The sequence below is a fragment of the Bubalus kerabau genome, chromosome 1, assembly GCF_029407905.1.
Source record: "Bubalus kerabau isolate K-KA32 ecotype Philippines breed swamp buffalo chromosome 1, PCC_UOA_SB_1v2, whole genome shotgun sequence".
NCBI lineage: Eukaryota > Metazoa > Chordata > Mammalia > Artiodactyla > Bovidae > Bubalus > Bubalus kerabau.
In genome coordinates, this window is record NC_073624.1 from 34019842 (window position 1) to 34035438 (window position 15597).

General features: G+C 45.8%; 1 protein-coding gene across 1 annotated transcript in view; it reads right to left on the bottom strand.

Annotated features, from left to right (window-relative positions):
- Nucleotides 1-14087, bottom strand: part of ST8SIA1 (ST8 alpha-N-acetyl-neuraminide alpha-2,8-sialyltransferase 1) — a 171231-nt gene extending 157144 nt beyond the window's left edge. The window contains exon 1 of the mRNA XM_055571771.1: nt 13348-14087. Within this exon, the coding sequence (XP_055427746.1) occupies nt 13348-13583 (236 nt within the window). The 5' untranslated portion in view covers nt 13584-14087. The remainder of the gene's footprint in view (nt 1-13347) is intronic.
- Between the last annotated feature and the right edge of the window lie 1510 nt (nt 14088-15597).

Consider the following 15597-nt stretch of genomic DNA (forward strand, 5'->3'; position numbering starts at 1 on the left):
CCACACTGAAATGGAGGAAAATTCAAATCTGCCCTTAGCCGAAGTCAAGTTTCCTATGAACAACCAAACACACCAGTTATAAAGAACTGATGCTAGTGGGGAAAAACTATCAAGAAACCACTTTTAGAAATTTATACTTAGAAAATAAATAAATACCTAAAATTATACAAGGATGTTCATAAAAGCATTATTCACGTAGGTGAGAAATTGCAACATGAATATCCAATAACAGTGGTGACTTAAATAAATTAACTCTCCCACAAAAGGAAAATCTTACAGCCATTAAAAAGGGATGATGAAGATCTACATATACTGTTACTACAAAAATACTCATAATGTACTGTCCAAATTCATTGTATACACACACAGGCATAGAATGAACAGTCTAGAAGAACATATACCAAAATATTAGAAATGTTTCTCTTTGGGTGAATACATGTCAGTCACTTTCACAAATAAAAACAGTATTGCTCTTATCATTAAGTGTCAACTTTAAGAAAGAAGAACTCTTTAAAGAGGCTTTTTGATTTTCCATATTCAGTATTTCCCTTGTGCTCAAACGGTAAAGAATCTGCCTGCAACGCAGAAGACCCCAGTTCAATTCCTGGGTCAGAAAGATTCCCTGGAGAAGGGAATGGCAACCCACTCCAGTATTCTTCCTCGGAGAATTCCACGGACAGGAGCAGTCTGGCGGGCTTATAGCTCAAAGAGTCAGACACGAGTAAGCGACTAACACATTCAGTATTCACCATATATATGAAGAAATTTTAAAAGAATCTAACATATCCTGTTAATATCCTTTTTAAGGATCCTCTTGAAGAAAGTAATTTGTTCCAATAACAATTTTTTAAAAACATAGGTAAATAATCTTTTTCCAAAATGAAAATCACAAAACTATCACAAGGTTGTAAGTTAAAAATTAATTATATGAGAAAATGTTACAGATATAACTGAATGATTTTAAAAGGATATAAAACCAAATATACAAAATACATATAATTTAGTTATACATTCACATGCAAACACAAAAAACTGTTCACAATGAGTACTTCTGAAGGACGGAATTACGAGTGATTGTTTTCTTCTTTTTCCTACATTAAAAATTTTCTACAGTCGGTATCCCTGACTTCCAAAATCAGACCAATAATAAACATTATAAATTTTTTAAATAAGCATGAAGGATATAAAAATCATGTATACATTTGTCTTATCAATAATTGAAACAAGCACTTTGTTCAAAACAAGCCCTTTCTCATTACATTCACTTGGAAATAAATCTCTGGCTTGCAGTCTGTTACTTAAGCCTTGAATAATGGAGAACTGTAGCTCTGAATTCATTTCGGCTTCCTCCTGGCACCTAATTAAAGGAGTGACACAGCTCTTACGGTCTTGGCTGATTCCCTCTCATGCAGTGCCATAGCCAGAAGACGATCCAACAGAAAGGGGAGAAAATCGGTTGCTTCAAAACTCAGCATGATTACTTAAAACAAACTCTCACCCTTGGAACACACGACTCAATTTCTTACTGACTTAACTAATGACACTTGATGCAACTGTAAATTCTATAAAATCATAAACCATGTCTAACTTTCATCATGTATCCCAGCACCTAAGTGGCACACAGGAGGCATTTACTAAATGTAGATAAATGAATGACTGAATGAATGAATGAACAGGTGATTTATGCCGGGGGCCTGCTCTGTCGCTTAAAATTCTCCTGGCCACTTTATAGCAGTCTTCATTCTAACACTATGGAAGAACGATATCATAAGGTCACATTTTATTGTCATTATTCTATTACTAAAAGTGTAATAACAGGCATAGGATGTGTCTCAGGAAGCAGCATTTCTCATCATTATGGCTTAATAATTAGCAATTATTCAGCACCTAATACTCTCATGGTAAAAACTGCCACCCACAGCTAAGGCTCAGAAAAGCCAGATAAATTTATCAAGGTCACAAAGTTAATAAATGACAGAATTGGGATTAAAACCTGATTCTCTGGGGCTCTGAAGTCCAGATTCTTTTCAGGTGGGAACAATCATTTTGTCATCTCGCCAAGCCAGGTTGAGGATGGCTACAGACTGTACACTAATTATCTCCCTTAATTAACATCATAAACCTAGGAAGTGGGTTAGCAAAGTACACCATTTTTCAGATGACATAACAAAGGAACTGAGAGGTTAAGCAGCTTGCCCAAGGTCACACAGCTCCCAGAAGAGCCAAAATAGAATGAAAAAGTTAAAAAGGATTTTCCTGTAAATAGATCAACTTCATTGTTAAGGACTGCATTGATGATACATATATAGTCAGCATCACTTCCACAATGATTCACAGTTGTGATGAGAAAAATGACCCTTGAGGAAAAGAAAAAAACATTTTACTGACTTGCTGCCTAGGCATTTTACAGTATGATAACCCTGCTCACACTCAAGAGTTTGGACATTCTGATGAGGACTCAAGTTTAGGATGCCTGCCATAAGTTCCCTCTTTGCTTTTTCCCAGGCACCTTTTAAAATAACCACTTAAGAGTTTAAGCCCGCGAAAAGTTCCAGTCACCCTCCACTCGCCACCGCCTTATAAGTAATAGATGCTTGTTACCCTGCTCTAATACTTTGGCCACCTGATGCGAAGAGCCCACTCACTGGAAAAGACCCTGATGCTGCAAAAGACTGAAAGCAAAACGGGGCAGCAGACGATGAGATGGTTGGATGGCATCACCAACTCAGTAGACATGACTCTGAGCAAACTCAGGGAGACAGTGGAGAACAAGGGAGCCTGGAGTGCTGTAGTCCATGGTGTCGGAAAGAACAGGACACGACTGAGCCACTGAACAATAGTAGCAACATTGCTCTCTTTATCTCCTGCTCCTAGCCTGGGATGGAGGGCAGCCCCTCCCCCAGCTCACAGTGCCCCCTGGCTTCTTAGATCTGTAAGTAACATATCTTGGACTCAAATTCTTTGAGTGTATTAAAACTTCATCCTAAATCAATTAGACCATGGGTTTCACCTCCCCAAAATGGGAATTGGATGCTGACGGAGGTACCTGCCCTCCCAGTGGGAAGCTTATGTTGCCTCCTTTAGCAGGTTCCAATCTGCATGTTCTTAGTTTGATACAACGGCTCTGGCTTCCAGACAGAACTCTGTCAGAAGACAAACTGGCCATGCTCTAGACTAACATATACAATTATCCAGTTGATCCAACTAGCTTCCTAAACACGCCTCTGCAAAATTAAGACGAATAGGCTCTCACATTGCAAAAAAAAAAAAAAAAAGACCCTACTTGCAAGGCAGAAGACAAAGGTATTACAAATGTGTCTAATATTTAATTAAAAGTTATAATCACATTAACAAACAAGTGAAATATATATTCTCTCCTAATCTTTTCCCTGAACAAACATACCTATATGACAACCTGGAATGCCAGATTCCAATTTAGGCCTCTCAAATCCCAGGGCATTTCATACTGAAACATGGCAACACAAGGAGAACTTCTCCCCACGTGTGTACACATGAATCCCCTTAACCCCGTAGGCAAGTCGTTCTCACAGCCTCCCATTCTTGCAAAGAGCTGTTCCTTGTCTGGGGGTCTAGGGGTGCACACAGCAGCGGGGCAAGCCACCCTTAGGATGGAGAAGGGGGAAACGCTCCCTGAGGGCAGGCAGGCTACAAAGACCCCATTGAGCCTTGCCTGACTGAGAAGGGGTGAGACAAGAAAAGAGCCGAGTGAGCTTCCCCAAAACATAGGACACGAAGCATGGGCTCCTCTCGCCAAGGTCTAAGGGGGCAACTGACAAGATCACATACAAGCTTTCAAAAGACACAGATGCTTATCATAAATCTCCCCAAATGTGTCACGGGTTCCCTATCCTTCCCTAACCAAGACCTGGCCATCTATCAAAGTACCATTCATTCACTCCTCTTTTGGTAGTCAGAGCATTCACAGTTTGCAGTTTGCATTTCACTGTTAATTGCGTGATGTTTTCTGGATTTCTTAAATCCTGTCAACTGGATTGGTTTTGTTTCTCTAAAGTAGTGATTCCCAAACAGGGGCCATTCTGCCCCCCACAGGAGACATTTTACTAAGTCTGCAGATATACCTGGTTGTTTCATTCAGTGGACAAAAGACATGGGTGTTGCTGAACATTCTACAATGTACAGGACAAGCGGCCAAAACAGTGAATTATCCAGCCCAGGATGTTAGTGGCTTCCCAGGTGGTGCAGTTGGTAAAGAATCGCCTGCCATTGCAGGAGAGACAAGAGACACAGGTTTGATCCCTGGATGGGGAAGATCCCCTGCAGTAGGACATGGCAATCCACTCCAGTATTCTTGCCTGGAGAATCTCAAGGGTGGAAGAGCCTGGTGGGCTACAGTCCATGGGGTCGCAAAGAGTCGGACACAACTGAGCACACACACACACACACACAAACACACACATACGGGTGTTAGTAGTGCTAAGACTAGGAAACTGTTCTAGAGGAAGAACTCTCAGAAATTACAGAGGATGCTGTTTACTCCTTTGACCCCACACAGCCAAGCCGAGTGTCGAACCTCAATAAATCTTTGCTGGTTAACTGACTGGCTAACCGGGCCCACTCCTTTATAAAATGTTCATTCACAAGAAAAACAAGTGTGACAGTAACCATGCTCAGCTCCAGGTACGCAAATATGAAGGAGTTGGCAGAAAAGGCAGACAAATAAACTGGTGCTTTTAATACAGCTTGAGAAATTACCAGATACTTATATATATATATATATCTGTTTATTATGTCTCCCCTCATCAGCCTATAAATCTCCAGGAAAGTAAGGATTCTGTTAAGTTCACTGTTGTGGTTCCAGTGCCTTCTATGTTAATAGTGGTAGAAACAGTAGTAGATATTTTGGGTCAGTGGAAAAAAATGCAATAATAGGCATAATGTTTTCTTCTTGTTGGTTTTGTCTGGTTTGTTCTAAAGGAGAAGCGTCTAACACAGCCTGGGAGAGAAGGAAGGAAAGCTGCCTTGAGGGAAGTTAATGTGAACTAAGCACTTATTACACTCAGCTCTCAGGACCCTCGAGGGATTGGTTTCAGGCCTCCATCCCAGCTCCCTACCCTCCCATCCCCACCCGGCTCCCAAAATTCCCCAATGCTAAAGTCCCTGATGTACAATGGCTAGTAGAGTCTGCCCTCCGTATTTGCAGGTTCTGCATCGGAGGATTCAGCCAACTGCGGTCTTGAATTTCAACCCGAAGCTGGTTCAACCCATTGAGGTGGAACCCACAGATATGGAATCTGTGGCCACAAAGGGCCAACTCTATATGCCAGAAACAGTTCTCAGCATTTTCAACGCACTATCTATGTTAAACTCACGACACTTCTACAAAAAGCCAGCCTTTACATGTGAGGAAATGGACCATGAAGGCCAATTAGCTCAAGAACAAAACAAATGGTGGAATCAGGATTTGAACACAGCTAACTTCGGAAACTTTGTTCTTAACCACTATTAGGCACTATGGAGACAGAGGTAAGGATTGGCGCCGTGAAGGCTGGACCTTGTGGTCTTGAAAGAAAAGATTCCAGGTAGAAAGCATGGTACAAGCAAAACCAACACAGCCTGGCTTGTTTCAGGGACTGTATCCTTTATCAATCTGACTAAATCATAAAGGGGAATACTATTGAAAGATGATGGCAGAGGAGTAATCATGGCCAGATCGTAAGAGACATCAGCAATGCATCATTTCCCCAAGATTATCAGGGAACAAGCATGTGCTTAGACTCTAATATCTCTAGGTGGACTCCCAACTCCATCACTTTGTTAATGGTTCTCTCTGAACCTCCATTTCCTCAACTGTAAAACAAAGAACATACAAATATAAAATGGGAACTTAATAAAATAGCTATGGAAAAACAAGATAACCAATACAAGCACTAAGAACAGGAGCTGATACATATCATGAGTCCAAGCAATGTTCATGACTTATTTTTGCTATTTTGGAGAAGGAAATGGCTACCCACTTCATTATTCTTGCCTGGGAAATTCCATGGACAGAGGAGCCTGCAGGGCTACAGTCCATGGGGTCAAAAGAGTCAGACATGACTTACTGACCAAACTGATCCCACCATGGTCATTGCTGGTCAAGTTTTTTCACGTGTGAATCTGCAACATAGTGGCAGCTTATTTTCATTAAGCACCAAATTTATTAAACCATTGTCTTCCTAAATGACCTTTGCAGTGAATTCCACAAATCCACACTTAATAAACATGAACCTACATTCCATATGCACAGACGTCTGCACCCCACCTCTCATCCCCTCACTACCACCACCCAATGCCCTTCTGCACTCACCAGGGCAGCTGTGGAAACACCCAAAGCGTCTAGAAACCATCGATTAAAAACAAGGACAGAAAGGAACGTGCAGAAAGCTATAACTGCTTAAAGACTTAAAGACTAGCAACTTAAAGACTTTCCAGGCAGGAAGCATACACCTGACCCTTCGCCACCCTCCCGCTCTCACTACTGGTGTCCTCTCTGCCCAGAACATCTTTTGCCCTCTCTCACTACTCCCCCATCCTAACAACCTTCAAGCCTGAGTACAAATACCACTCCCTATCAGCTTCCCTCCTTCCCCAGAATCAAGCGCCAAGTTCTGTGAATTTCCCCAGCCCTTTGCTTTCTATTTTGACTGTTGCAAGGATCACTTATTAAACAGAGGTACGAAGCAAGCAACGTCCTTTTAAGTGCTATCTGTATGCTATCAGGTAATTTTCACAATAAACCTGTAAGAAATGACTACAAGCCCCATTTTACAAACAGTGACGGTGAAGCTCTGAGAGTTGAACCTACCAGTGGTCATACAACCAGACAGGGAACTCCAAGCATTTGCTGACAGCTCCACAATCGGCCGTTTTTCACTCTGTTATGCTGTCTCTCTTTAACAGCTCTATTGCCAAGACATTGGTTGATTATATACATATATGCCTGGCGCACAGGATGACAGCAAGTCCCTTGATGGCAGGGACCAGGGCACATTCATCTTTGTAAACAATTGGTAGTACTGTACCCATTTATATAACATTCTTAGGAGAATTAAATCAGACAGGATATTTAAAACACTTAACATACTGCCTTAGGAAGCATCACTATGAACAAAGCTAGTGGAAGTGATGGAATTCCAGTTGAGCTATTTCAAAGCCTAAAAGATGATGCTGTGCAAGTGCTGGACTCAATATGCCAGCAAATTTGGAAAACTCAGCAGTGGCCACAGGACTGGAAAAGGTCAGTTTTCATTCCAATCCCAAAGAAAGGCAATGCCAAAGAATGCTCAAACTACTGCACAATTCCACTCATCTCACACACTAGTAAAGTAATGCTCAAAATTCTCCACGCCAGGCTTCAACAATATGTGAACTGTGAACTTCCAGATGTTCAACTTGATTTTAGAAAAAGCAGAGGAACCAGAGATCAAATTGCCAACATCCACTGGATCATCGAAAAAGCAAGAGAATTCCAGAAAAACATCTACTTCTGCTTTATTGACTATGCCAAAGCCTTTGACTGTGTGGATCACAACAAACTCTGGAAAATTCTGAAAAAGATGGGAATACCAGACCACCTGACCTGCCTCCTGAGAAATCTGTATGCAGGTCAAGAAGCAACAGTTAGAATTGGACATGGAACAACAGACTGGTTCCAAATTGGGAAATGTCACCCTGCTTATTTAACTTATATGCAGAGTACATCATGAGAAATGCTGGACTGGATGAAGCACAAGCTGGAATTAAGATTGCCTGGAGAAATATCAATAACCTCAGATATGCAGATGACACCACCCTTACGGCAGAAAGTGAAGAAGAACTAAAGAGCCTCTTGATGAAGTGAAAAAGGAGAGTGAAAAAATTTGTTTAAAGCACAACATTCAGAAAACTAAGATCATGGCATCCAGCCCCATCATTTCATGGCAAATAGATGGAGAAACAGTGGAAACAGTGGCAGACTTTATTTTGGGGGGCTCCAAAATCACTGCAGATGGTGATTGCAGCCATGAAATTAAAAGACACTTACTCCTTGGAAAGAAAGTTATGACTAACCTAGACAGCGTATTAAAAAGCAGAGATATTACTTTGCCAACAAAGGTCCGTCTAGTCAAGGCTATGGTTTTTCCAGTAGTCATGTATGGATGTGAGAGGTGGGCCATAAAGAAAGCTGAGCACCGAAGAATTGATGCTTTTGAACTGTGGTGTTGGAGAAGACTCTTGAGAGTCCCTTGGACTGCAAGGAGATCCAACTATCCCATCCTAAAGGAAATCAGTCCTGAATATTCATTGGAAGGACTGATGCTGAAGCTGAAATTCCAATACTGCGGCCACCTGATGCGACAAGCTGACTCATTTGAAAAGACCCTGAGACTGGGAAAGATTGGAGGCAGGAGGAGAGGGAGATGACAGAGGATGAGATGGTTGGATGGCATCACCGACTCAACAGACATGAGTCTGAGTAAACTTCAGGAGTTGGTGACGGACAGGGGAGGCCTGGCATCCTGCAGTCCATGGGGTCGCAAAGAGTCGGACAGGACTGAGCAACTGAACTGAACTGAACTGAACATAGTGCTACGCACATAACAGGGCCTAATAATTCTTTGGCTTTGTTGTCACTGTTACCACATCAGGTGCCAAGAATAAAGCCTTGCATATAAACCTGGAACAGAAGCTTATTTCTGAGGAACAAACACAAGGTAAGGACCTGACAGAAGAGAGAAATGCCACTCTCCTCATGCTACTTAAGGACCTTCCAAGTGGCTCAGCGGTAAAGAATCCACCTGCCAATGCAAGAGATGCAGGAAACGCGGGTTCAATTCCTGGATCAGGGAAGATCCCCAGGAGAAGGGAATGGCAACCCACTCCGGTATTCTGATCTGGGAAATCCCATGGACAGAGGAGCCTGGTGGGCTGCAGTCCATGGGGTCCCAAAGAGCAGGACATGATTGAGCACACAACACAGAACATACTACCTGACTGTTTAATCAGAAGCAGCAAGAGTTGCCTAGAAAGTTTAAGTTTCTGCGATAGGGTGAACTGATTTATGTATCTTTCTACCGCTATGTGGATGAGAGGGAAACTTTCTGTTTAGCAACACTCCTAAAGCTTGGTTGCTTTCTTGCTGCTCCTCATCCTCCCGGGGGATTTGTCAAAGTTCCCCTCTGAGGGATCAGCACTTAACAGGCTCTAAGCTTGGAGAAGAAAATCACAAAAGTAAGTGGAAGCACAAAAGGAAAAATGGAATCTGAAATTCCGATGCTTATAAACGTAAGCAAACACTTTCTTTTGTCCTCACAGTATTTTACAAGACTTTAAACCATCCCATTCTTTCCTCATATGTTTTTGTCAGTCACCACCCAGGAGGAGGTAAGCTGTCTCAGAGAAAGCAGCTGTGCATCCTTTCCACTGCTATCCTAACTCATATCTGGTGCACTGTAGTCACTCATTAAATATGGGTCGATGGCTGCAATTATTTGCATGTGTGTATATATGAATATGGGCTTCCCAGGTGGCTCAGTGGTAAAGAATCGCCTGCAATGCAGGAGCCGCAGGAGCTGTGGATTCGATCCATGGATCAGGAAGATCCCCTAGAGGAAGGCATGGCAACCCACTCCAGTATTCTTGCCTGGAGAAACCCATGGACAGAGGAGGCTGGTGGGCTACAGTTCATAGCGTCATAAAGACTTAGCGTGCATGCATACATATATGAATATATGTATTTATGTCAATACCTATACATACATCATTCCATGGTTTATGGATAAATGTGTGTATATCCCCACACATAAGTGTACATTGTACATTTATGTACATGTGTTTGTATTTGTGCAGAAGATTTGTCAGACTGGAAAACACATATACCTGTTTGCCAAAGTTGTGTCTCCTTAACACAGCAAACAAAGGCTTCTGGCTGACCTGTTTCATATTTAACAAACATATGACAAATGTCATAGCTCACAAGGCTTCCCTCATAGCTCAGTCAGTAAAGAATCTGCCTGCAATGCAGGAGACCCCGGTTTGATTTCAGGGTCAGGAAGATCCCTGGAGAAGGAAATGGCAATCCATTCCAGTATTCTTGCCTGGAGAATCCCATGAACAGAGGAGCCTGGCAGGCTACAGTCCATGGGGTCGCAAGAGTTGGACACGACTTAGCAACTAAACCACCACCACATGACAAACATAGACAGTGTATTAAGAAGTAGAGACATCACTCTGCCAACAAAGGTCCATGTAGTCAAAGCTATGGTTTTTCCAGTAGTCATGTATGGATGTCAGAGCTGGACCATAAAGAAGGATGAGCGCCAAAGAAATGATGATGCTTTTGAACTGTGGTGCTGGAGAAGACTCTTGAGAGTCCCTGGATGGCAAGGAGATCAAACCAGTCAATCCTAAGGGAAATAAATTCTGAATATTCATTGGAAGGACTGATGCTGAAGCTGAAACTCCAATACTTTGAACACCTGATGCGAAGAGCTGACTCATGAGAAAAGACCCTGATGCTGGGAAAGATTGAGGGCAGGAGGAGAAGGGTACAACAGAGGATGAAATGGTTGGATGGCATCACCGACTCAACAGAAATGAATTTGAGCAAACTCTGGGAGATGGTGATGGACAGGGAGGCCTGTCGTGCTGCAGTCCATGGGGTCACAAAGAGTCAGACATGACTGGGCGACTGAACAACACTACTATCTACATACTAATGATCCAGATGTTAAAAAATCAATTAATCATTCAGAGTAAAAAAAAAAAAAAAAGACTTAACAAACAATGATACTTTGACTATCTTTCAAAATCCTCCTCCCTGTTTATTAGCTTCAGTGTAAAAGAGGGGGAGGGCAGTGGGGTGTAGGAGGACTAATAATGATTCTTTGCAAATCTGCCAGGTGAAACATTCCAAGTTCTTTTGGCCAGGCCAAGTGTCCCTATTTAAGTTGTAACATATACAACTTACAATTTACAATTTATAACAACTGGAATGATACTATTGACTGGTTATATGTGCCTGACACTGGGCAGTCAGTGGTTGTTTTTTTTTTTTTCCTATTTAAACTTTACACCAACTCTGCCAGGTAGATGTTATTATCTCCATTTATTCATAATGAAACTAAAACTCAAAAAGATTAATTTGCTCAAGATACTCTGCTGTTTACCTAGTCATGGCAGTCTATAAACTCAGGATTTGACTCTGAAGCCCAAACTCTTTTTCAGCTCTCCAGGCTCTTCTGTCCATGGGATTCTCCAGGCAAGAATACTGGAGTGAATTGCCATTCCCTTATCCAGGGGATCTTCCTGACCCAGGGGTCGAACCCGGGTCTCCTGCACGGCAAGTAGATTCTTTACTGCTTGAGTCAAGCAGCATGCATTCAACCGTACCTCTTACACAGTTTTATAAACACTAACTTTGAGGGACATGTGTTCAGGCAGTTTTTATTTGTTGTCCTTGTTCAGTCGCTAAGTCGTGTCCGACTCTTTGCGACCCCATGGACTGCAGCACGCCAGACTTCCCTGTCCTCCACTATCTCCCTGAGTCTGCTCAAATTCATGTGGATTTTCATAAGTAATTCTCTGCACAGAGAGACTAGCCCACATGCCAGCCAAGCACACTGAACATCACCCCAGGCTACAGACAGCAAGAGGCAAGTGTGTCTCAGGAACAACCCGCCTGGGCTTCTCAGAAAATGAAGCATTTTCCTCTTGATGATGTCCTCTGAAAGAAATCCAGTCTCTAACAGAGCTTCATTCTTGCTCCTCCTATACAAAAAAATGGGCTCATTCATTGCAAACGAATGGGAAGTTCTGAACTCATTTCCTTATATTACTTGAAATAAAAGTGCTTTCTGTCTTTAGAGCAAAGAACTGCTGCATGCTATGCCCTTTGAGTAGAACAATCAATACCGTGAAGGTGAGAGAAAATGAGCTCTTATATATTTTTAAGGGGAGTGGAGTTATTTTTAAACTTAATGATAGCAGAATTCTAAAGAGAGCAAAGGAAATTCCCAGTTTAGAGAATTCCGCTGCCTTTCCCTGCAAGGATTGGCTGTTACCTCTTTGACCTTCTTTCCAGGAGCAGGCCTGAGAAAGGGAGGGAAACCATATGTTTTCAAAGTTTGTTTGTTTTCTTTTTTAATTTACAGATGATTCTGAGCATTTGTAACAGCTGTGAAACTGTTTCAGTTGGTTCTCACCTGGCTCTATACTCCTTTGCTCCACACAGGAAAGCACTGTGTACCCCCTCCATATCCCTAGACCGCAACCATCCCTGGAAGAGCCAAGGGCATCATCTTCAGCTGAAGGGACTGAACTGAAGGTGAAAGGGGCCCCTGACAGTGAGAGAAGCACCAGGGTGTCCCTTCAACATGACCAGGAGGACTGAGAAGAAGCAGAGGGAAGCAGGTCTGCCTTACCTCCAGTCTTCCCGCACAGTCCCTCCTGCCAAGAACTCATTTTTAGACCCTTAGGCTGAACATCCCAGAAAGGAAGGGAAACTTCGACCTCTGAGTGATCCTCAGAGTTCTGATTTCCAAGCTGATTTTAGTTCTGTGTGTTTTCTGAGTTCAACCCCCTGCCTAAAGCAATCTCCCGGTCACCAGAAGACAGCCACCATGTAAGCCAAGCAAAATTGCTTTATGTGACAAAAATTTCAGCCCTGATCCCGCAAAGGTACCTGACCTTGGGGGAAATTAACTCCTCCTTCTGAAGATTTAGTTTGGGAGGCGGAGAGGGTACAATGAGGATATAATATCCACTATTAGAAAGTTGATAAAGCCCCAGTAAAAATCACCTAGTCCCTGACTCTTTAGCAGATAGGGTTATCAACGAGTGCCCTGTGTTTATTATGGGCTCACTGCACAAAGCAGCAGAGCCAGGCTGGGTGTCCATGTTTTCACTGTCCACGACTCCCTCGTTAGTGACTTCTCTTACCAACCATTCACCAAACCCCAGGAAGATGCCTGGTACCTGCTTCTAGTTCTCCACTGCTCTGAACTTCTACAGAGCCTAAGATACATTCTCATTAAGTTCAAGGGACAAAGTTAGCCTAGCTTTTTCTTCCCCTCGGTCATCGGCAAATCGCTACCAGTCAGGCTTGGGAAGAAAGGCGAAAAGACTTTTCATGGCCAGGGCAGGTGTCCGCACATCTCTGGCGGTTAAGGGCTGGGGAAGGGCCCCCTGACTACCGTCTCCAGGTTAGGGAACGACAAAGAAAGGGCAGGAGGATAAGAAGATCCGGATGAAAGGGCCGCTGCGAGGCAGTCCTCACCGGTGACCCTGTCCTCGGCGCCCCGGGGAGGAAAGGACACGAGTGGGGTGGAGCCGCGAGGGCAGGAGTACCTGAAGATTCCGGCGGCCGTCCGGTTCCTCCTCCACGCAGTGCCCTGTTGCAGGACTCCCTGCACGATCTCCTTCTCGTCCGGCAGCCGATAGACAGGGAAGACATAGAGCCAACAGAGGACCACAACGCAGAGGGCACTGGCTCCCACGGGCAGCCGGGTCCGCGGGAACTTGCACGCCAGGACGGCCATGGCCCCTCTGGATGTGTGTCGCCGGGCCCGCCCGCAGGGGCTCATCGCAGCCCCGGGGTCCCGGGGTGGGGGTTGGGGGCGAGGGCCGGAGCCTCAGCACCAGGCTAGGCGCAGCGGCAGCGGAGGGTTCCCCCACCGCCGGCCCCCCATTCACACACACCTTCCGCTTTCTTGCACGCACTGGGACGCCCGCTCCTTGGGCGCCCAGGACCCCAAAGGTCAGCGCAAAGATATTTTTTTCCAATGCAACTTTTTCAAGGATGTCTTGCTAGGGTAAGTAGCCGGGGAGCAAGTCACGAGCTACGGCCATGGTCGTTTCTCCCTGCAGAAGGCGGGCGCCAGGGTCTCCGAGAGCGCGGGGTCAGGGGGTAGGGGGCGGCGGCGGGGTGTTGCTCCCGCCGGTTCTGCAGCATCACCGTCGCCCTCGGCGTGGGTCCGGGGAGAGGCTCGGCTCCCTCCCAGACATCTGGCCCGCGGCGTCCCCTTCCGAGCGATGCTCCTGCGCCCTTCGCCGCCTCTCCCCGCCTCCCGCGCTGCTGCGCCGCCAGGCACCCCCCCGCCCGCCCCACGCCGCCCCCTAGACGCGCCAAGTCCTTGGAAATTTCCACGGCGGCCGGGACCGCTAGCCCGCCCCGGGCTTCTCCTCCTGGCTTGCCAGGACCCCCGCTCCCCACCCCTCCCGGAGAAGAAAAGAACTCGCTCTCATCAGTGAATTCAGCGGCGCGCCGCAGCCTTCCGCGGCGCCCGGGACTTCGCAGACACACGCCCGGGGATTGGTGGAAATCAAGGCCTCCCCTCCTTCCCCCACCCGCAAAATTGCCTCTTTTGACCCGTTGAGATCCGCGACGCTCGGCTGGAGAAAGAACCCCTCTCTCCCGCTCTGGTCCCTCCGGAGGTAGAGGCAAACAATAAAATAAAAACAATAAATAATAACCCCCCTCCCCCAAAATGTATATATTCAAATCCCTGAGCGTGGCCGAGGCTGGCGGATAGTCTGACCCTCCGACACGCAGCCGGCTCGCCGGGGCTGTCACCCCGCCGCCGTCACGCTCGGCTCTCTCTAACTGGTTGGTTATTAACCCGCAGTGAGGCGCAAGGAGGCCGGCGGAGATTGAGTCCTTGCTGGGCCCCCACCCCCATTCCCCGGTCCCGAAGCCGCGGCTCCCGCGGTCCCCGTGCGCGCGCACAGGCGGGCACACACGCTCGCGGGCTCGCGGGCCCGCGGGCCCGCGCGCGCTCACGAGGAGGTACTTGCACCCCGGGGTCCTCCGCTTCGCCTCCGCCCTGCGGGGAAAGGCTCTGCCGCATCCAGATGTGAGGTCGGCTGGTAGCCAAGCGAGCCGACCTCGGGACGGACGTGACAATGCCTTGGAGGCCCGGTAGCCTTCTCTCCCTGTTAGACGACAGGGCCGTCTGTTCCTCGACGTCTTTCTAGCTCAAGCGACCAGCTTATCGCAACCCCGACCTTGGAAAGGCGCCACTCGCCTGGGCCGGCGGAGTCCAGAGACCCATAGTGTCTGCTACCACTGGTGGCCGGGCGAATAGCGCGGCTACCTCCTAGCGGTTGCCTGTACTGTTTGCTTAGGCATCGCGTCAAGCATGAAGTGTGCAGGGACAAAGAAATCCCGCAGCCTGCTAACGGGGTCGCCTTCGTCGTCAGATCACAATTTAAGGCCATAGCTTCAGCTGCTCAAGCCCACTTTGGCTACCGCGTCCCTCAAATCTACAGTGACTGTTAGGTGGCCTGATGCATCTTTATCTACTGAGAGATGGGACTTAAGAAGTTGATGGAAAGTTATTTATCAAAAATCACCACCAAAGTTTCATCCTCCCTCCAAGGCCCACTGCTCTCCGCCTGCAAGCATGCCCCAGAAATACCTCCTACTTACTTTAGGCAAATCAAGAGATACGAAAAAGCGTGAAATCCCAAAGTTACATCTTACACAGTGGAACCTAATCCAGAGTCTTTGAAATGATGATTACCTGAAGTCCGGCAAAATACCCAACCCACTTTCTTCTGCTCTGAGAAGGGGATTCAGGGAACGGGGGTGGTCCAAGG